The 22,007-nt window shown below is 41.1% G+C and overlaps 1 protein-coding gene across 1 annotated transcript in view; it reads right to left on the bottom strand.

Moving 5' to 3' along the window:
- Positions 1-16,636, bottom strand: part of RAB40C (RAB40C, member RAS oncogene family) — a 37,122-nt gene extending 20,486 nt beyond the window's left edge. Inside the window, exon 1 of the mRNA XM_042438087.1 lies at positions 16,252-16,636. Coding sequence (XP_042294021.1) covers positions 16,252-16,405 — 154 coding nt within the window. The 5' untranslated portion in view covers positions 16,406-16,636. The remainder of the gene's footprint in view (positions 1-16,251) is intronic.
- Positions 16,637-22,007: the final 5,371 nt, after the last annotated feature.

Here is a 22,007-nt window from a genome sequence, read left to right as displayed (position 1 = left end):
CAGTGCACACACATGACACCATTGGTAGATGTAACCTACCCTTTCTACATTTCCTCAGATATATTTACATGTCTCAAAGGGTCAATTCAATGGCAGTAAACTTACATTTGACACAGGTTGCATGTTTGACAGATAGGTGGAGTTGGATTAGCACAACACATATTAAGCAAAACTCACATTTTCCCTTTTTAAAGAAAGGGATGAAGCAGCTTTTTTTAGAGACAAGGAAATGTTTACCAGAACATTTAATATAGGCCAAAGTAAGGATGTTATTAAGTCACTGGATATAAAGCAATAAGGAAACCAAAATTTGTATTTCAAATCATGCGACTAAATCTGCAGAAAAATATGTAGTTACATAAATCTGAGAGAGGAAAACATTAATTAGACACACAGACCACTAAAATATAAGATTATACAAATCAGTTTATTCAAATGGCCGTTGTCACTGATTTCCTGGTCACTTTACACACAATCAACGTATTGGTAGCACAAGGAAAGACTTGGTTATCTCTACATACAGCAAATGGCCACAGAAACTACTATCTTGTAATTGTAAAAATGGAGCAAAGATAATTTCAAATGCTTGGGGCAAGAGGGGAAAAGGCAAGCAGAAACATAGAACTGCCCTGCAATCCATAAAGAGCTCAGACTATTAAAAAAGGGAGGAGAAAATTGCTTCTGACCTTGCAGATATGTTCTATCACAAGCTACTTCTTGCTGTCAATTTTTCTATTTAAAGGAAACCATTAAAACAGGGAAGCACTAGAAGTTGATCACTTCTACAAAGACTGAATTATTATCTTATTCACTGGCTTTCTACATGCAGTTTTTAAATTCAATTTTTAATCAGTTGCTTATTCAACCAGAACGGCTCGTATTTGTTGCTTATGGATCCTTACATTGACATGTATTCTCAAAAATGTTTTGGATTTGTTCTGTTATGTGGAGAAAGTTAAACTACAAAAGCTTTTTCATTTGAAAAACTATTTATTTCAGAAAAGGGCACTAAGACTTGTCTTTGCCATACCAGTATGTAGCAGTTAAGGGCAAGTATAAAAAGCATTATTATTAGATCAGTAATTTTTCCACAGATTTCCTACTCTGAAATCATATTTCAGATGGCTATTTGGGACACATTTCCCTACATGACGGTATTCTACACGGAAATGGATGTTGTATGGGCTATAAAAAGATGTTTGTTCCCTACGGACCTGAAACAGGATTCTCTTACAACAACAGGAAGCTGCTACCAGAGGAAATTGGACATACACAAATTTACCACTTTATTGCAGATACGGTTTAAAGATCCTTCAAAGTTTCTAATTACTATGGTCCAGGAGACAATTAAACAATTCCCTTTATAGTTTATTTTGTCTTCATGAGGCCCCATGCATTATGAAATGGAACCCAATGAGGACTGGAAGCCTGTCTGCCATCCTCCTCCGTCATGTGCTCACATTTTATCTTACTAATAAAGCTCTATTCACACCGTTAAAAAAAAATTGGGAACAATGAATACGCATAGAATGGCATCAGGCAAACATTTGTCGGATTAGAAGGAGATGGTCAGTGACTGATCAGACACTCCAATACTCATTACTTACATAAAGTATTTATTTATTACAATAGCAACTAGACTAGAGAAAGATACAACTGTTTTCCAGGAAGCTAGATTTTTCAGAAGGCTCATAGCAAGCAAGGGTAGTAATTTCTGCTGTCCCTAAGTCTATGGGGAATGCAGTGTCCATTCCTAAATATGGGGGGGGGGGGTTGCATCTGTGATGCTAACGTCTATAAATTAAGGGAGAATGAGACTCTCACTCCACCTATTCCACTGCCCTTGAGTTCCAGCTTTGGGGAAAAAGCTGGGTATAAATACCAGCAACAATATGATATCGGGGACAGAAGTAGGCGGCTTTGTGAAATCATGGAAAGCTCCATTATAAAATGCAGTAAAATAGACTTATAGTAAGAGCCACCTGTACATTAAGAGATACACAGTCAAACTTCTGTGTGTGCATGTGCCTTCAAGTTAACAATCCACTTATGGGAACCCCGTGAATTTTATAGGGTTTTCTTATGCAAGGGGAATTTAAACCAAGATGCTCTACAACCAGCAGTGGAACATATTACATGACCAAGTACAAATAAAAAGACAATGGAAACAATACATGGAAGAACTATATAAAAGAGATAAAAAGATGACAGATTAAGTCAAGGAAGAACCATGTGAAGGTTGGATCTACCCTGGAAGCCAAGCTGACTGTCATACTTGGCCATATCATGAGAAGAAATGACTCACTAGAAAAGACAATAATGCTTAGCAAAACAGAAACCGGTAGGACAGACTCAAATCAAGGAGGCCAGGGCCTTGAGTCTGCAAGGGCTATGGATGATAGAGGCAACATAGAAGTCTCTCATTCATGGGATTGCTATAAGTCAGACACGATCACAATTAAGCACAGTAGACTACACCACTGCAATTTCAGCCAAAAATCACAACTGGAAGTGACTTCCAAGTATGATTTGGGAAGGTTTCTGGAGTGTGATGTGTTTCATGCTGATCAGTCTTTCAAAGGAATGAGCTCATTAGATGGCTATAGCACCGAGAGCTGCTTGACATTATAGATTCTTAAGTAAATCACTTGGTGATCACTTTTGAGCCTACATAGTATCATTAAGATCTTAAAAGATACCCCGATTTTCATTACAGATCTTCCTTTCTGCATGCTCATCCCCAAACAAAAGAATACAAAAGTGACTACAGTGCTGTCTAATTTGTGAGGTCAGTAACTTCTCCACCAGCAGAACAAAAACAGAAGAAACCTTCTATCTCACATTTACTGCGTTCACTATCTAGGGAAACATGTGGCCATAACTCTGGGCCAGATGTTTCTTTTCAGCAAAAGGAAGGGAGGTTAACATGTTTTTCCAGTCCCATCCAACTACAGGTATACCCCATTTAAGAGGCTAAAGGGTAATATACATACATCCATATTCTTATTCTTCACGGAACAGAATAGTTGACATAACCCCCCCCCCAAACTGCTACTCCATCCAGCAGCTGAGCACATCCTTAGAATTCTTCATAGAGATTGCAGCTGCCAGAGAATGTTTTAGGCTTCCAGCTGTAAAACCACAAGACAAATTACTCAAGTTCTTTAGTTTTCCCCTAATAACTGATGTCAGGTCATACAGTGTTGGAGAAGAAAGGGTTAAACAACCTCATCTGGGCTGCTCCCTTACATAATGCTCCCCAAAGGCTTCTTAATCACCATCCAACACTTGCAATTCGCCCAGGAGTTCTCCTGTACATGGGGCCACCACTGCTTGGGGCAATATGCATGATTTAAAGGCCAACAGTTCACTCTATATTTCAGGCACATGGGCCATTTAATTCACTCTCCTATCCCCAATCTACAGGCCATGCATAGAACACTAGTGACCTGATATCCCTTCCTAGCAGCTCTATCCTGTATGAGAAAGATTTAACAGCACTTGCAGAAAGCAGATTCTCATTACCCCAGTCTCTGAAGGGGAACCACCTTGGTGCAGAAGGTCTGTAGATCAGACCTAAGTACCCATATGCTTGTGTTCTTTTGGACTTCTGAGGATGCAGATGGAACACAAATCAGAATGAGGTGTGTATATATATTGTTATTTTGTTGTTAGCTGCCTTCCAGTCAGATTTGACCCATGGCGACCCTGCGAATGAGACATTTCTGGGTCTCCCTATTCTCACTCTCTCTGCTCAGATCCTGCAGGTTCAAGGCCCATGATCTCCCTGATTAAGGCTATCCATCTGGCATGTGTTGCGGTCTTGCATTCTTTATATTGCCTTCTACTTCTCCTAGCATCATGACCTTTTCTAATGGGCCGTCTCATGGTCTGGCCAAAGTATGACAGCCTCAATTTAGGCTTCTTGGCTTCCAGGGAGAGTTCAGCTTGATCTGTTCTAGGACCCAACTGTTTATCTTTTTGACCATCCACAGTATCTTCAGCACTCTTCTCCAGCACTGTATCTCAAATGAGTTTATTTTCCTCCTATCCACTTTTCACTGCCCATCTCTCTCTTGTGTGTGTGCGTGCACATGTGTTCATGTGTATATACACACGTGAGAACACACACACTTAACGCGGGGGATTTGGAGATCAAGCACTCTTAAATGCACATTTGTTACAAGTTAAATCTTACTGGACTTTAGTTTAGCATCATAAAGCAATATCAATAGATCTGGTAAGGATAGTTTTGGGTTATCTGAAAAAAACATGCAAAAAATCTGATCTGGAGGATATCAGAAATTTTAGATATGTCCAGCAAATTCATATTTATTCTATTATGTTACAAGAAGAGCACGGTTCAAATAAACAAGATGTTTTTAAGGATCTGGGCTGTTCCTACTATGGTGAAATTGATATATTATACTATATGTTTAATATAATAGAAAGAGAATAATATATGAAAACAATTTTGAGTAAGTGAGTGTTTTAGTCACAATTTGGAGTGATATATTTCACGATCATAGTCAATAATATTCTTTGTTTTTATTGTTGGTTTTCAGAATGTATGCATTACAAGGATTTATTATGTGTAATTATCATCATGTTTCGTCAAAACTATTTTAATAACAAAGCTTAAAGTATATTTAAAAACGCATCATTATACCCCAGAATCTACATTGTTTTGATGGTCACACTCCCCATGAAAGGATTCTGCCAACGTAACTTCATTCACATTGCCAAAGGGAGAAACCATTAAAATGGAATTAATGGAAAAACCATTAAAAATGACATGGGAAAGAAGTACTACGGAAGCCTGATTCTGACAGGAGACTGAGCAAGGGGAGAGATTTTAGCCCTCAAATGTGCAGCATCTGAAAGTCAGCGACTAATCATTAAACCTGCCACATAACCACAATGCATTTAATTTTCCCTAACAAGACATCCATTGTCAATTGTCAAACAATCTCTTTTATTGGTTACTTGCCTTCAAGGATAAAAAATTTAGTTTAATCTTGGCATGGCGCGACTTCTTAATCAGCTCAAAGTCATAATGTTTAAGAAAGTGCATTCTGGAAACACCCAGTTTCAATAACTGCTGAATCCAGAATATCCAGCATCAAAAATTAATGACAGTGCACTAGCACAGATATATTGTATTATTTCTCTTGGAGCAGAGAGGGAAGATGCCTAACTGTCACACCATATATAATTGTTTTCAATTTCCATGGATAATTTCTTTTAAATCTTCAGGGTTCAACAAGAATGTTTAAATCCCTGAGGAATTTTTCGTATTTGAGAGTCTTTACAAAGGTCCACACATTCTAGCTGGCTTTGGTAGCTGCCCAAACCGTTTCTAGACACAGACGGCTACTGCTCCTCAGTCGGGGCAAGCAGGGTCTCTACTGGGACATCATGCAGAGGTTCAGTTCTTCCATATGCTTCCAAAAATTACTCCAACTTGGCAGCAAGGGTCTTCCTTCCTCTTCATCTTCTCCAAGGTGTGAAGAAATGACACTTGACCATCTTGAAAGTCTGAGAGTTGTCTGCCCCCTTCCAGCCTGTGTTTATGAACCTCTGATTTGTAGATTTTAACCATGTTTTTCTATCCCAGCAGTAATTCTGAAAATCTAAAACAAAGTACAAAACTACCAATATAAAATTGCTTCTTGATAACCAATATAAGCCATTTAACACACTTCAACAATGTTTAACACCAACACCAGCTCTGTAGTCCATAAAGTCCTCTGGGACATGTGTTTACCATCTACAGATTTTGCTGGGGAGAAAACTCTAAATCTAAGGTATCATGACAAAACCATATTTACACCTTAACAGATCTTATCTTCCCATTAAACAAAATCCAGACCAGATAGTGGTTCACAGCTGGGGTGATACAGATGCACAGTATCCAGGCAACATAGGATTTTATCAGCTATAACCAGCACCTTGAAATTAGGACTCGATAGTACAGTTAGAGCGTTATTGGCTTTGTATGTGCCACTGGCTTTTTCTCCAGCGAGGGGAGAAGCTGTTAGTTTTATCTGACTTTCAGTGTATGAACTGTCTTTGGAGATGTTTCCAGATAGTGTATCTTTAGTTTAATGTGCTTCATTTTTAGTTTCTAGTGTTCTAATGGTTCTTTTCAGCAGACACAATCCAGGTGCTTTCCAAATCCAAATGCTGCTTTTCCATTCACAATAAAAATGCACTGCCAGACCATGTGAATGCACTGCTTAAAAGCAGAAAACACACAAACAGTTTGGGGTCGGAACAGAATTAATTCTACAACATACATAAATTATCTGCTTGATTTTGCACAATTTAGTCTGTATTTGCTAGTTAAGGTGAGGATGGAAATAAACTATGCAGGATACCAAAGCCTCCTCTTTAACCACAGGAAGTACCACCAAGAGCTGCCCTCACTTCTTTTCAGGCCTCCTTCTTTATCCAGAAGAAAGTGGAATTGAAGGGCCTGCACTCTGTGAAGCATCTTAAAACAGTACACAGTTCTAGCCTCTGAAAGGCTGCGCCTCCCCTGCTTTGATTACAAAACGACAGAAACATATCTAGTGCAAACACTGAAATAAATGCCCTTCCAAATCCTTTTGAAACTATGCAGGCTAATGTTCCCCAAGTCTGAATTTGGATAGAAATTCAAATTGATTCTGACACACCAGAAGCAAAGAGAGAGTTGTAGTTTGCTTTGGGAGTCCTTTTCAGACATGTGTTGCTATCCACATTTTATGTATAACCATGTCGTGTGCCTCTTTCACTCAGTCTCAAAGGTGCTACAAGATCCCTTTGCATACTGCATTCTTGCATGACTGAGAATAGCCATATATTGAAACAGAATCAGTCTTAGGGACCGTAAGCACTTGCTGCTGTTAACACATCCTTACAAAGAAAGAATGAATAGCATGCACTTGCTGCTCAAGTTAACTTTAGAGGGGCAAAGTTAAGCCATTTTCTTTTAGCAGCATCAATACAGAAGATTCAGTGTTAGAAAATTCAATGCAGGAGTGTTTTCTTGGTGGATTCCTGCACTGGCCATGGGATACCTTTCAATTCTGATACGCCAAGAAACAGAATGTGGAGTAATCCAACTCAATTGTAAAACTGGATTAGGCATGGTTTTAGAAAAATGCTGCTTCTGCACAAGATACCTTAAGAAAGTAAACAAAAAAAAGCCAAAAGAAAGAATGAAGACATGGAAATGGGTATCAACTCAAGATTCTTTAGCTATTATGTCAATGCTATGCAAGCAGAATGGGAGATAAACATTTCCGTGAAACAACTGCTATTTAGAAAAGGAATTTTCTTTGCGTCACACTCACAACCCTTTAGAGCACTGCTTCTCAGGCCAGATGATGTAGGGACCATCTTTTTGCTGGGATCAGAACTGTATGTATGACAACTGCCTACAATTTGTTTCCTGGAAACTCACTAGGGACCAGAGCCACCACTTCAGGGGCCACCACTTGAAGCAGCACTGCTTTAGAGGCAGATATTTATTGGTATTCTATAGTGTTCCACTAAAATATTTCTTGTTGATTAAGTTTGTAGTTATTTGGGATGTAGTGAGCAAGACTTTATTCACAATGTTTTAGCCAATTTTGTAATGAGTCCAAATGTTGAAATAGCCTTACCATTAGGGTGTGTGTGCGTGTGTGCGCGTGCACACACATTTTCAAGTTGCCTGTCGACTTATGGAGACACCATGAATTTTTCAGACGATTTTCTTAGGCAAGGAATACTCAGAAGTGGTTTCACCAGTTCCTCTGGTATTTGTTGGCAGTCTCCCATTTATGTACTAACCAGGGCTGACTCTGCTTAGCTGCCAAGATCAGACAGGATCTGATGCCTTTAGGGTTATTTAGGTACAGCCCTCTAAAATGGTCGAAGGATACATCTTCGAAGAACTGAAAATGAAATATTAATCTACCTATTAATTTCTCCAAGATAATCTCTATTTTTCATAGAATCATAGAATCATAGAGTTGGAAGAGACCGCAAGGGCCATCCAGTCCAACCCCCTGCCATGCAGGAGGAAATCCAGATCAAAGCATCGTCGACAGATGGCCATCCAGCCTCTGTTTGAAGACCTCCAAGGAAGGAGACTCCATCACCCTCCGAGGGAGTGCATTCCACTGTCGAACAGCCCTTACTGTCAGGAAATTCCTCCTAATGTTGAGGTGGAATCTCTTTTCCTGTAGCTTGCATCCATTGCTCCGGGTCCTAGTCTCTGGAGCAGCAGAAAACAAGTTTGCTCCCTCCTCAATATGACATCCCTTCAAGTATTTAAATAGGGCTATCATATCACCTCTTAACCTTCTCTTCTCCAGGCTAAACATCCCCAGCTCCCTGAGTCGTTCCTCATAGGGCAAGGTTTCCAGACCTTTCACCATTTTAGTCGCCCTCCTTTGGACACGCTCCAGTTTCTCAATGTCCTTTTTGAATTGTGGCACCCAGAACTGGACACAATATTCCAGGTGGGGCCTGACCAGAGCAGAATATAGTGGCACTATTACTTCCCTGGATCTAGATACGATACTTCTATTGATGCTATTGTGGTTCGCCCAACATCACAATACTTGCTCAACGTCACCAAGTGGGTTTCCACGACTGAGTGGGGATTCGAACCCTGGTCCCCAGAGTGATAGTCTAACACTCAAACAACTACACCATGCTGGCCTTATTTATCATATTATTAAAAAGCTGTTGCTTACAAATGGCATGGGCTGCATCTGCACTCCAGAATTAATGCAGTTTGACACTGCTTTAACTACTGTGGCTCGATCCTTTGAATCCTGGAATCTGTAGTTTGTTGTGGCACCAGAGCTCTCAGACAGAGAAGACTAAATATCTCACAAAACTATACTTTCCAGAATTTCATTGCACTGAGCCATGGCAGTTAAATCCATGTCAAACTGAATTAGTTCTGCAATGCGGATACAGCCAAGGAGAACTTTTTCCATGATCCTGAAAAATCAGTTAAGTAGTGCCTTCCATTTCCAAAGAGAGACAGGCTATGGGAAATGTTGCAAAGTGCTGCGCTGATCCTGAACATTAGTTATAAAGTCCTTAAATTTTGGTATGTCCAGCTACTTGTCAGACAAAGTATTATTAGCCTTCTAAAATCCTTCATTCTTAATCCAAGGCCCTCCTCTTAATCCTTCCATGATCTGAAATAAAGCAAGCAATGACAGGAGAGGGGTTTTTCCTCAGTTCTGATTCTTTAAGATGCAGAATGTCTCACTTGGTGTCAGCTTTTCTGTTTAGCAACAGGCAACATCTTTATATTGTATTTGTCCAGGGGATCCCAGTTTTATAGTTTTGCAAAAATTTAGTGTGCCTTGCAGTGGTTTAGGAGACTTTATTATAACTCATGTTCAAATAGCATACTGGCCCAAGTGTCCTGTTACTGAAAGTCAATTTATGCATTTACAAAATACAAGAAACCTAATGAATATATGTTTTGCTATGCGCCAGAACCAAAACTGGAGAAGTCCAAGCAACCAGATCTGACAATATGTTTGGACACTATTTCACCACAACCTTGTTTTCTGTTTTCACAACGTGCAAAGCATCATTTTATAACTTATCATACAAAATTGTCATCCTTTACATATTTATGACACTTTAGAGAGCAGTGCTATTCATGTTTTTTCTTCTTCAAATGATCCACTTTGTTTAGTTGAACGTTCTTCCAAGTTTGTGAAGACAGGACTCCCGCCTCAAATGTAGGATAGGAGGAAAAGATGAAAATAGAGCACATTTTATAGTAAAGGCAAACAGCAGTTCACAAACAACAAAGGCTTTGTGAAGTCTCCTGATAAAAATAGCAGAGGTGCGCAATGGTGTCTTGGATCTCAGTGAGGTATCTGTCAACTGCATGTAGGAATTGGGTGTGTAAAACACACCTTGAAAAGCATTTCACTCATTTAAAAAGAATTTTAAAAGTGCAGTTTTCACAACATTCCCCAGAATTGGATGCTGGAACAAACTGAGAGTCAGGCGACAGAGGGAATATTACTCCCCTCATCTTTTCAGCAGCCTTTCTATCTGTGTCCATTCTGCCAGGAGGCAATAAAAATTACGGCTGTGCCATTAGCAATTTCATGTTTATTTTTGAAGCAACGAAGGGGAGTTTCCAAGAAAAGGAGGGGGGGGGAAGGATGCAAATTTGTTAAATTATTTTTTTAGAAGGCTAAATCATATTTTTCACAAACATTCAAAATGCCGCATGTCCAAGCGCCTGGCAAGTCACTTGCATTGACAGTCAAGCCCATGTTTACCCAGTATGGCATTTAACAGTGGAAGAATGTGTTAAATGTCTTTCCCAACTTTATGAGGTACTAAATTCTTCAAAGGTCTATTTACACTGCACTTGCACCTACACAATCTTAGAAAGACTGATGAACAAGGCCCTGGAAAGAACAAGATATTTACTGTAGACTAATTTGTTTGTATTTACTTTGGGCGAAAAAACACCTCTCACATAACCAGAAATGTAGAAAGCATCGGAGCAACCCGTCTGTAATCACACATTAAGCGTGTCAACTTCAGTCCTTGGACTGTCCAGTGATGGCTAGGAAATGCTCCCTTCAATCTGAAAGGAAATGTCAGTTAGAGGAATTAATACTGATCTAGATGGGTCCATTTTCTGATTCTGCAAGAGGCAGATTCCTGCCTTCAAGCACTGATCAAGCACAGAAATAATGCAGTTTGAGGCAGCTTTAAATGTCATGGCTCAATGCTAGGGATCCTGGGGTTTGTAATTTGTTGTGACACCACAGCTCTCTGACAGAGAAGGCCAAATCTCTCACAAAACTAAAAATCCCAGAATTCCACAGCACTGAACCATGGCAGCTAAAGTGGTGTCACAATGTGTTATTTCTGCAGTGTAGATGCAGCCATCCTCGCTAACCCAGGCAAAGAGAAAGAGAAAAACGTTTCAGCTCTGTACAGTATATGGAAAGGCATTATGGTCATGGGTCTGAGTTAATTCCTTGCAGATGCTGAACCTTTAGTTATACTGTTACGTGTATCTCTTGTCAAATACTCCAGAGAAGAAAATAATTTCAGATGATTCATCTATCCACTATGCAAACCAACAGAATACTAATCCAAAAGGAACAAACTGGATCTGAGTTATGCAGTAGCTAGAGTTTAAATTACAGGGTTTGATTTGTGACATATCATGCACTTCTGTCTCATGTTCAACTTGTCTCCAACTGAAAGCCACATCTGTAGTGGCACAGAATGATTGTGCATCTGAGCAAGAAGACCTTCGCATCAAGGATGGGCTGGGTGTTTATGGAATAAGGTCTACTACTACACTCCTCCTTTAGCATTTCCCCTGGACATTTACCTGGATGATAGACATAAAGGAGACTGGTCCAAAGCTGAGGTTGTGATGGATCAGAGGAATTAGGTTTTAGCCTGTTCTCTAACTATTTCCTAGACCTTCATGAAGTGTTTCACTAACAGAGATGCTCTAGGCAAGCTGAGTGCTGCAGTATTTCTTCCTGGAGCTTCAGCAACACTTGCAAAGAAGGAATGGCTCACAGCCAGAAGAAAAGACACAGTCCAATATGTGCAATGAGAAGACAGCAAAGCACACACAAAGCAAGTTCAAGAAAGTGAGCACTGTTTTAAGGTGACAAGAAAGTTCCTCATTACGCAGCTGCATCCATTGGCAACAAATAATAATTACTATTCACTCCCACAAAGAGATGAATCTTTAAGTGCTTCATTACAGAGTTTCCACTTGCAACCCAATAACCTTGTGGGCCCTTCCAACTCTAACAGTCTATGAGGCTCACACAAAAATACAAAAGAAACAAGTGCAATCCTTTACACTCAAGAAAGCCTACTAAATATGTCAGTAAAATAAGTGAGCTGTTGTGTACTGTTAGTTGTTTTGATGGTCCATTATAACAAGGTAACCTTTGTTTTTTAACTCAAGACTAACAAAGTCCCACATTCTAGACAGCAACTTAGTTTCTACATACTTGCCCCCAAAGTCCCCTTTTTGAAAGAGCAAGATATGCTATTAAAAACTAAAGTGTTGTTGCTTTTCTGAAACTGATTATCAACATTTCTATGATCAGTTTCACTCATTAGATCTCAGCTGGCTTTCCTAAAATGCTGACAATTGACTTGAAATTGAGGTGACTTAATGGTGGAAACAAACTGTACGGAGAATGAAAAAGGGTGGCTTAACAGAGCATCTGGTTAAAATAGAGAATAGAATGTGTTTAGCAGTTTCTGGGCTTTGCGCAAGAGCTTTGGCATGATGTTTCAATTTTGTGGTTTGGGGGGCAGCATTACAAGCCTGTCTACTTTAAGCCAGGAAACAAAATGTAGCATTTTATCACCAGAATGCTACTTTAAAGATAGAAGCGCTATGATCAGAGATAAAAAATATCTGAAAATTAATAAATAGCAACTAGTCAGTACTTATTTTGTCCCGTATTTTACTTTCCAAGGTGAGCAATCCAATCCTTCTGGAAAACCCCAAATTTGGACATGAAGCCAATATCCTCTCCTACTATATTGCTGTTTAGCAACTAGTATCCAAAGGCATGCTGCCTTGGATCCTAAATGCAGGATATCTTCATCATGTCCAGCAGCCATCAAAAACCATATCCTTCAGGAAGTTCTCCAAGCCTCTTTTAAAACTATCTAAGTTGGTGGTTACCAATACACCTATACGAATGCACACATCCTGATTTCTTGTTGAGTGCCTTCATGGGGACCCTAAGGCAAACCTATAGTGGGGCTTTTGTGGCAAGATTTGTTCAGCGGGGGTTTGCCTTTGCCATCCTCTGTGGAGGAGAGATTGTGATTTGCTCAGCATCATCCAGTGGATTTTCCATGCCTCTGGTCTCCAGAATCCTAGTCCAACTCCCAAACCATTACACCATGCTGGCTCTCACATTTGGACTTAGTATCTCCTGATACTAAGGGGTGAAACAAACCGCCCCAAAGGAGTGGCTTCTGGCCACCCTTTGAGTGTGGAAAAACCTTTGGTGGTGGTTTTCCCACATTTTGTTAGTGTATGGCATCTAAATGCCGTGCCGCCGAAATGCTGCCCACTGTGTGGTTGGGTGTGCAGCATGACACCAGCTTGGCGGTGGAATCAGGGCATGCGGCATGTGGACGCCACACCCCCAAGACGCCGGGAAGCCACCTCTTTTTTCTGGTCTGTACTGGCCCTAAGTCCAATGTGCTTCTCACATTTAACTGAGAATAGAATGCATTAAGGCAGTGGTTCTCAACCTGTGGGTCGGGACCCCTTTGGGACCCTTTCATGGGGGTTGCCTAAGACCACTGGAAAACCTGTATTTAATTACAGTTATAATAATAATTAATTTGTTTTATTTATATACTGCTATTCCAAAGATCATAGCGGTGAACAGCAAGTAAGCTAATTAGCAAGTCAGCTAATTTGCCCCCAACAGTCTGGGTACTCATTTTAGCTCCCTCCTCGGAAGGATGCAAGCCTGAGTCGAGCTTGGGCCCTTTTGCTGGTCTTGAACTCGCAACCTTGTGGTTTTGAGTGAATGGCTGCAGTACAGGCATTTCACCACTGCGCCACCAGGGCTCCATCTCCACCAGGGCTCCATGAAGTAGCAATGAAAATAATTTCATGGGTTTGGGTCACCACAACATGAGGAACTGTATTAAAGGGTCGCGGCATTAGGAAGGTTGGGAACCACTGCACTAAGAGAGCACCATCAATATATTTTACCAAGAATTTATGCTCCAGTGAAGGGCTGACAATCTAACGTTAAGAAAGCCAAATCTACAAAACAGACTGTGGCACTGTTATCCTCAAGCACATTTGTCATCCACAACAAATCAGCTTCTTGATCATTTCCAAAAAATGAATATTTACAGTTTAGTGCATTTCCCCAAGCACTATACCAAAACAGCACACCCAAACCCCACCAGTCAGGCACTTAGCACACAATGATAATCTTATACAGTAATAGCAGCTACAGAGATAAGAAGTTAGGAAGAGATAAGGACGTTTAAGCAGTTATTGGTGTTAGAGGTGTAGTTAGTATGTGCTCAGGAAGTTATCAACTGACAATTCATTATAATTCCTTAGGCAGCACTAACCAAATACAACCTACTCAAATGTGGAACAAATGCATAAAGCAGAACACTTCCAACTGGGGCGGCATCCACACTGCAGAAATAATCCACTTTAGCTCAATGGAACAATGGTAAGGAATTCTGGAAACTGTATAGTTTTGTGAGACATTTAAGCTTCTCTGTCAGAAGAGCGATGATGCCCAACAAACTACCATTCCCTGAATTCCACAGCATTAAGTCATGGCAGTTAAAGCGCTGTCAAACCAGATTATTTTTGCAGAACATTGGATACTTGCTGTTCCTTTTCAGATTTAAATGATATTGACTTGCTTGGTGTGATATTTGAAGATGATTTTATATAATCTGAATAAATGCTCTTCTTGCCTACCAAGGGAGCTTATTAACAAGAGGTTGTCTGTACTTTTAAGAAATACAATCACTCATCTTTGTTACCTACGGTATTTTATTTTCAATCATTTATTTTTGGATCTATATCCCACCTTTCTCCCATGGAACTTACATCAAGGCTGCATCCACACTAAAGAAATAACCCGGTTTGGCACCGCTCTAACTGCCCTGGCTCAAGGCTATGGAATTCTGGGAGTTGGAGTTTGTTGTGGGGTCCAGAGCGGAGCAGTGCCAAACCGGGTTATTTCTCCAATGTGGATGCAGCCCTAGACAACTAGCCATTAAGGTTTTTGCTCATTCCCATCTGAGTGGAATTGTACATAATCCTGTCTTCTTCCCTCATGCCATTACTTTCACCTACAGTGCTTAGACAACACCTGGAGTACTTTTGTAGTAATAGTCAGAGAAGATTGTGAGAATCTACAAATGAAACCACTATCAGATTCTCAGGCTTAAACTTCACGCAGTGACAAAAAAGCAACTGTTTAAACCTAGATCTGTCACCATCACATCTAGTACATGGCACAATTCGATATTTGGAGCAAGAGAGATGCATGCGCATGGGCTGCATGCTCACTCCTACCATTTAGCTCCCTGCTTTTCTGACTTCTTTTTCCAGATGCTTTTCTGCTCAGCTTACAATATCAGCAAGGAGCTTGACTGGAGAAAAACACATAGGAGCAGGGAAAGAAAAGAGAGTCCATGAGGTGGCACAAGGTACAAAGTCAACTCTCATGCCCCCATCTTGCTTTGAAAATGGACATCCATCTCCTTTATATGTAACTGGAGTAGCTGCATGTCTAACAAAGAGATCTGCTTTTATCACGTATAGTCTCAGCATCGGGGACTTTTGCTTTCAAGGCAGGCACCAGGTGCCAAGTGTTTAAAGCCTTGGAACCAAAACCAGCGCAAGGATTTGCCTTCTGTTGTCAAGCCCCTGGGGTCATAATTCTACATTTAAAATGGTTAGAGCTATGACAGATTGGACACAGACCCTGCCAGGCAGTGTTACTCTTTAACTACCATAAAAGACACAGGGGAAAGTATGGTACTACATCTTGGCTCTTAATTATAGCCTTGCGACACAACAGTTAATGGTCTGTCAGCTTTTCATTAAAAAAAGAGACTATATCTGTTCAGGAAGGAACAAGACGTGGCACTTCACTCTTTGTGCCCAAATATTTTGAGTTAATCTGGTTGTCAGTTGTACATACATCTTTGGAATTTACATTTTAGCTTCATCAGGTTTTGAATCATGCCTCTACAAAGTAGCATTTCACTCCTCTTTCTTCATTACCTGAAATCCAAAAAGCACCGTGTAGTGCTCCTGCACAGTCTTCTTTAGCACTGCAGAATCCAGTATTATAACCGAACATTTAAAAGTACACTACAATACTTATCCAAAATTTCTCCTACACAGCATCAGGATTTTAAGAACAAGGACACACAACTTTTGCATCCACACTAATGTGACACTTGAATTGGTACTACTTAACCACCTTCACCCGCAGTAATAAAATATAAACCCAAGATACAACAGAACATATCCCCTAAGCGATTGTGCGTGCTTTTTAAAATCTTAAGTCATTCCTCACAAAGTGTTTGTTTTCAAGGTATGTGAGACCAACTTGCTTTATAACATGCTGTAAAACCATATTCTAGCAGCGAGGAAATCAGCACCCGTCATTACTGCAAGATATTGGCTTTAGTGGTTTTATCCAAACTGCTTACCATTGCTGTAGGCATAAGGCGATTCTGAGGCTCCGTCTTGAAGGCTTTCCAGGATCTCGCCTTTGCCCACATCACTGTCTCCCACCAACAAAAACTTGAGCAGATAATCATAGCTCTTCACAGGGCTGCCCTGGGTCCCCATTCTCCCTCTCATTAGTGAAGAAGTGCAATCTGCATATTAACCACACAGCCAGCCTGAAAGGTGCACAAAATATCAAAACGTCCAGGGGCAATTTGGGGAGAATTTGCACGGCGACGTCTTTCCAAAGGCAGGCACAAAGCAAGGAAGAATCAGACGTCTCACAGCAGGTTCTCCATCCTTTGTGAATAATCTTCTTGTCAAAATATGCTGGGGTCCTGGAGGAAAATAAAAGATGTCTTATTTACTGTGCATTTTCTGCCTGGTTGTTTAGAAAGTGTGAAACGCAAACAGCTTTAAATTCTCTGGACTGCCAAATACAAGTGTTATCGCAATGGCTGTTCTATTAGAGGGAGAAACACACATCCGTACACACAGAGAGATGTGGGGTGGGGTGAGGGGGGAGCAGGCCAATGACTACTGATAAGTCCCCTCATCCTCTTGGTTGTCATGGGTACACCTAATCTGAAAACGGGGCAGGGGGGGCGCATGTGATGGGTAGGTACCTTCTAGATCAGTGGTTCTCAACCTTCCTAATGCCGCAACCCTTTAATACAGTTCCTCATGTTGTGGTGACCCCCAATCATACAATCATGTTCATTGCTATATGCAAATATGTGTTTCCTGATGGTCTTAGGTGACGCTTGTGAAAGGGTCGTTCGACCCCAAAAGGGGTCCCGACCTACAGGTTGGGAACCACTGTTCTAGATCTTGTCAATTACAATTCCAATAATCCCTAAACACTGGTTATGCTTATAGGTACTACAGTCCAAAACGTCTGTAGAGTACCTGAATCATAGAATCATAGAGCTGGAAGAGACCACAAGGGTCATCCAGTCCATCCCCATTCTGCCATGCAGGAACTCTCAATCAAAGCATGCCCGAAAGATGGCCACTGAGCCTCTGTTTGAAGACCTCCAAGGAGGGAGACTCCACTACACTCAGAGGGAGTGTGTTCCACTGTCGAACAGCCCTTACTGTCAGGAAGGTCCTCCGAATGTTGAGGTGGAATCTCTTTTCCTGCAGCTTGCATCCATTGCTCCAGGTCCTAGTCTCTGGAGCAGCAGAAAACAAGTTAGCTTCCTCCTCAATATGGCATCTCTTCAAGTATTTAAACAGGGCTATCATATCACCTCTTAACCTTCTCTTCTCCAGGCTAAACATCCCCAGATCCCTGAGTTGTTCTTCATAGGGCAGGGTTTGCAGACCCTCTACCCATAAGACCAAGTACAGGCACATCTACCATAAGTCCTGGTCAAGGAAGAGATAAACCCTGAGTCAACTGATCTGCCTCTTCTTGCAAACATTTACCTGCAGTTTGTATGTACAGGGACACACAAGCAGATCTCAAATTCCCCACATGGTCCCCTGGTCCAGGGGTTCTCAAACAGTGGGGCAGGACCCCCCGAAGGAACAAGCGTTGCTCAAAAGGGGGGGGCAATACTTCGAGGTCTTGATCCCTCCTCTTCCCAAACCTTTTTATGTGTAAAATTTACATATGAGTTGGGTTAAATGAGTGAATTTACTTAAACTGTTCTAATTTGAATGTTATTTTCTCATAAAATGTTAAAATATGAATACATGTGTAAATGAAAATATGCACACGAATATTCATATACTATGTTGAAGGGGGCGCGACATTCGTATGCCGAGGTAAAGGGGGGTCTCAAGGGTAAAATGATTGAGTACCACCGCCCTACTCCTATCTCTCATTTCATAGATCCCTTACAAGAGTGTGTATGTTAAGAAAACAACTGTGTTCTATTCAACTTTCCAGATCAATGAAGGTTAATTATAATTCACAAGACAACCCTGCTATATTGGTTGTTTCCATTTCATTTCCATTTCCCCGCTCTGCCAAAGATCTCACAGAGATGCAGCTAGGTTCCTTTCTTTATCGTTCATTCAAAGCTCTCACTTGCATTGGATCAGGATGCTCCCCAAAGGAGTGGCTATTCATGGGGTAAGCACTAAGTAGGAGTCAAATTCTGTTAAAAACTCTCTAGAAACTCCTTTCCGGTGTATTAACAATAGTGGTTAAAAAGGATATTCCCCCCCCACCCTTCGGTGCAGGCTTACTGAGAGCTGCAAAATTGTAAATCATGTCAGCCGCTGCAACTACAAGGAACAGGCGGTGGCTCAAGATTAATTAACAAAGAGCAGAAGGGTGTGAACTTGTATGTATCATGCCACAGAGAAGCCCAGGAACAGAAAAGGAGGAAGGTAAAGTGCTCTCATACCAAAGAGAAAAGCTACCATGACTGGAAAAGTGTCAGGAGAGAAATGTCACACCAAAGTGAGGGTCCAAGACTGCCAGACATCTGAGCCAAGCTTTAGAAAGGGAAGAGGAATGGCGTAACAGAGACAATGAGACTAAAGGGGTTCATCAGGCTAATGGTCTGTACAGTTTAGTCACCTACTTAAAGGACAGAAAGGATGTGGATAGGTTTTCCCCTTCTGACCTCTTTATAGGCAATATGAAGATCATAATCTGTGTGACAGCTAGTATAAATCCAGACACAATTGAGTATCATAGTGACAGCCACAAAAGGTTTAGGTGTGTAAAGGGAATGGGAAAGAACTCACTCTGTAGGTGCTGGATACTGAAGATCATTCTTGAAATTAGGTTTCACAGTGCCTGACCCTAAGAAAGGTACGAGAAGGAAAGCTCCGGCACAAGCACCAGATAAAGAGACAAATACACACAACGCAAAAGGAGGAGGAAAGAATAACAGTTTGAACCATGTTACTTAGCAGTTGTTGTGTTAGCTATAAAGGAACCAAACAGGATCCCGAAGTGTCACGATGTATCATTAAATACTAAAAGTAGGACAGGTAATGCCATTGTATTTCCCATTTCTATGTATGGTTGTGGAAGCTGTACAGTGAAGAAAGGCGAAGGGAAGAAAACCAACTCATATGAATGTGGTGCTAGAGAAGAGTTCTAGGATGTCATGGACTCCTAAGAAGACAAATCAATGAGTTGCAAATGAAATCAAGCTTGAACTCTCCCTAGAAGTCGAGAGTGCTGGTTTTGTGCGCCTTCAAGTCGTTCTTGACATATGGCAACCCTAAAGCGAACTTAGTGTGGGATTTTCGTATCAAAATTTGTTCAGAGGAGGCTTGCCATCGCTAGAAAAGACAATGATGGCAATGCTTGAGAAGGTAGAAGGCAGTAGGAAAAGAGGATGACTGCGTTCCAGATGGTCAAAGTCACTCAAGGGAGCCACAGCTCTGAGTCTGCAAGACCTGAACAGGGCTGTTGACTTGGAGGTCTCTCATTCATAAGTCAAAGTCGATTTGATGGCAGTTAACAACAAAAAACAAGCACTTCCAAAATGACCTGTACTTATGATTACTGACCACAAAGCAAGTGAGAATTATTATTCCCCCAGGATGCAGACTAGGAGACTGAGAAGAGAGTGGAGTAGCTAAAGCCATATGCTGACTTTATGTAGGATAGAGGCAAGATCAGCACCTGGGGCTTCAGGATTTGTAAGTTGTTCTTGGTCACAATGCTTCAGCAACTTTCATGGTGCTTCTCTCCACCCTCAGACTCATAGCAGCCATAATGCACTAAAAAAACAACCCCCTATATACAGTGACAACACTTCTCACACTCCACAGCCAATGTGACTTGAATCCTGCTCCTGTCCCAACGCTTCCTAAAGGAAATGTTTAAACCTGAGATGGTTTTCTTGGCGGATGCTTTCTTGGGTTGCAGCCGCACTGTAGACGTAAGCCTGGTTGACACCACTTGAACTGCCATAGAATCCTAGAGTTGGAAGAGATCCTAAGAAGGGCCCTGATCCAGCCCAACCCCATTCTGCCATGCAGGAACTCTCAATCAAAGCATCCCCAACAGATGACCTTCCACAGCCTCTGTTTAAAGACCTCCAAGGAGGAAGACTCCATTACACTCTGAAGAAGGAGTGCGTCCCACTGTCAAACAGATCTTACTGTCAGGAAGTTCCTCCTAATGTTGAGGTGGAATCTCTTTTCCTTTAGCTTGCACCCATTGTTCTGGATCTTGTACTCTGGAGCAGCAGAAAACAAGCTTATTCCCTCCTCAATATGACATCCCTTCAAGTATTTAAACAGGGGCTATCATATCACCTCTAACCTTCTCTTCTCCAGGCTAAACATCCCCAGCTCCCTAAGTCTCTCTTCATATAGGACAGATTTCCAGAGCCCTTCACCATTTTTGTTGCCCCCTTTGGACACACTCCGTTTCTCAAGTCCTTCGGAATTGGGTGGTGCCCAGAACGGGACACAATATCCAGGTGGGGCCTGACCAAAGCAGGAATAGAGTGGCACTATTACTTCCCTCGATCATAGACACTATACTTCTATTGGTGCAGCCTAAAATCGCATTGGCTTGTTAGCTGCCGCGCCACACTGTTGGTTCATGTCAACTGTGCTCACTTGGGACTCCCAGAGCCCTTTCACAATAAGTCTCATCATGGCTCAATGCTATGAATCTAGGAACTGTAGTTTGTTGTGGTACCAGAGCTCTCTGACAGAGGCAGCTAAATGTCTCACAAAACTACAGTTTCCAGAATTCCATAACATAAACCATGACAGTTAAAGTCGTTTCAACCTGGATTATTTCTGCAGTGTGGATGGAGCCTAAAGAGGGTAACCTGGCCCCTCAGTGGTTGTCCTTTTACTATCTGCAATCAAACCCTATTTAGGAGATTGGGGTTCTGGAAAGCGACTGGCTGCAAAACCAAAGGGCTTTTAATGAGGGAGAGCTCTTTAATGAGTGCCTTCAATGTGCCATTAAATAAAAAAACAACAGTTTTCATACTGTGAACTCTCTTTTTAGCAGAACCTCCAAATCAGGATTGTTAACCCAATGTCATGTTTTTGCATGAGATAGTTTTATAATCTATGGATGCCAGCCATGGAAGCCTTCGACTTTACAATGTTAATACTGTTGTTACTGCTGTTATTATTAAGCCTGAGGTTAAAATCGAGGTAAAAAGGACAGTTCTGAGGTACAAAGTGAAGTAAAAACAGGCAGAAATGGATATTCGGAGGTAAAAAACGGGCATTCTGAGTAAACTGAGGCAGAAAAGGGCATTCTGAAGTAAAAACTAAGGCAGAAAAGGATTATCTGAGGAAAAAACTGAGGCAGAAAAGGGCAATTCTGAGTAAAACCTAAGCAGAAAGGATATTCGAGGTAAAAACTGAGGCAGAAAAGGACAATTCGGAGGTAAAAATTGAGACAGAAAAAGACAATTCTGAGGTAAACTGAGGCAGAAAAGGATGATTCTGAGGTTAAAAACTAAGGCAAGAAAGGGAACGATTCTGAGCTAAAAAACTGAGGCAGAAAAGGCAATTCTGAGGAAAAAAAAAAACTGAGGCAGAAAAAGGCAATTCTGAAGTAAAAACTAAGGCAGAAAAGGATTATTCTGAGGTAAAAACTGAGGCAGAAAAGGACATTCTGAGATGTAAAAATTGAGACAGAAAAAGGCAATTCTGAGGTAAAAGCTGAGGCAAAAAGGATGATTCTGAGGTAAAAACTAAGGCAAAAGGACGATTCTGAGTAAAAGCTGAGGCAGAAAAGGCAATTCCTGAGGTAAAAACTGAGGCAAAAAGGCAATTCTGAGGT

This window comes from Sceloporus undulatus, chromosome 8, assembly GCF_019175285.1.
Source record: "Sceloporus undulatus isolate JIND9_A2432 ecotype Alabama chromosome 8, SceUnd_v1.1, whole genome shotgun sequence".
NCBI classification, from domain to species: domain Eukaryota; kingdom Metazoa; phylum Chordata; class Lepidosauria; order Squamata; family Phrynosomatidae; genus Sceloporus; species Sceloporus undulatus.
The sequence above is the reverse complement of the archived record's forward strand: the minus strand, read 5'-3'. Positions and strand labels throughout refer to the sequence as shown.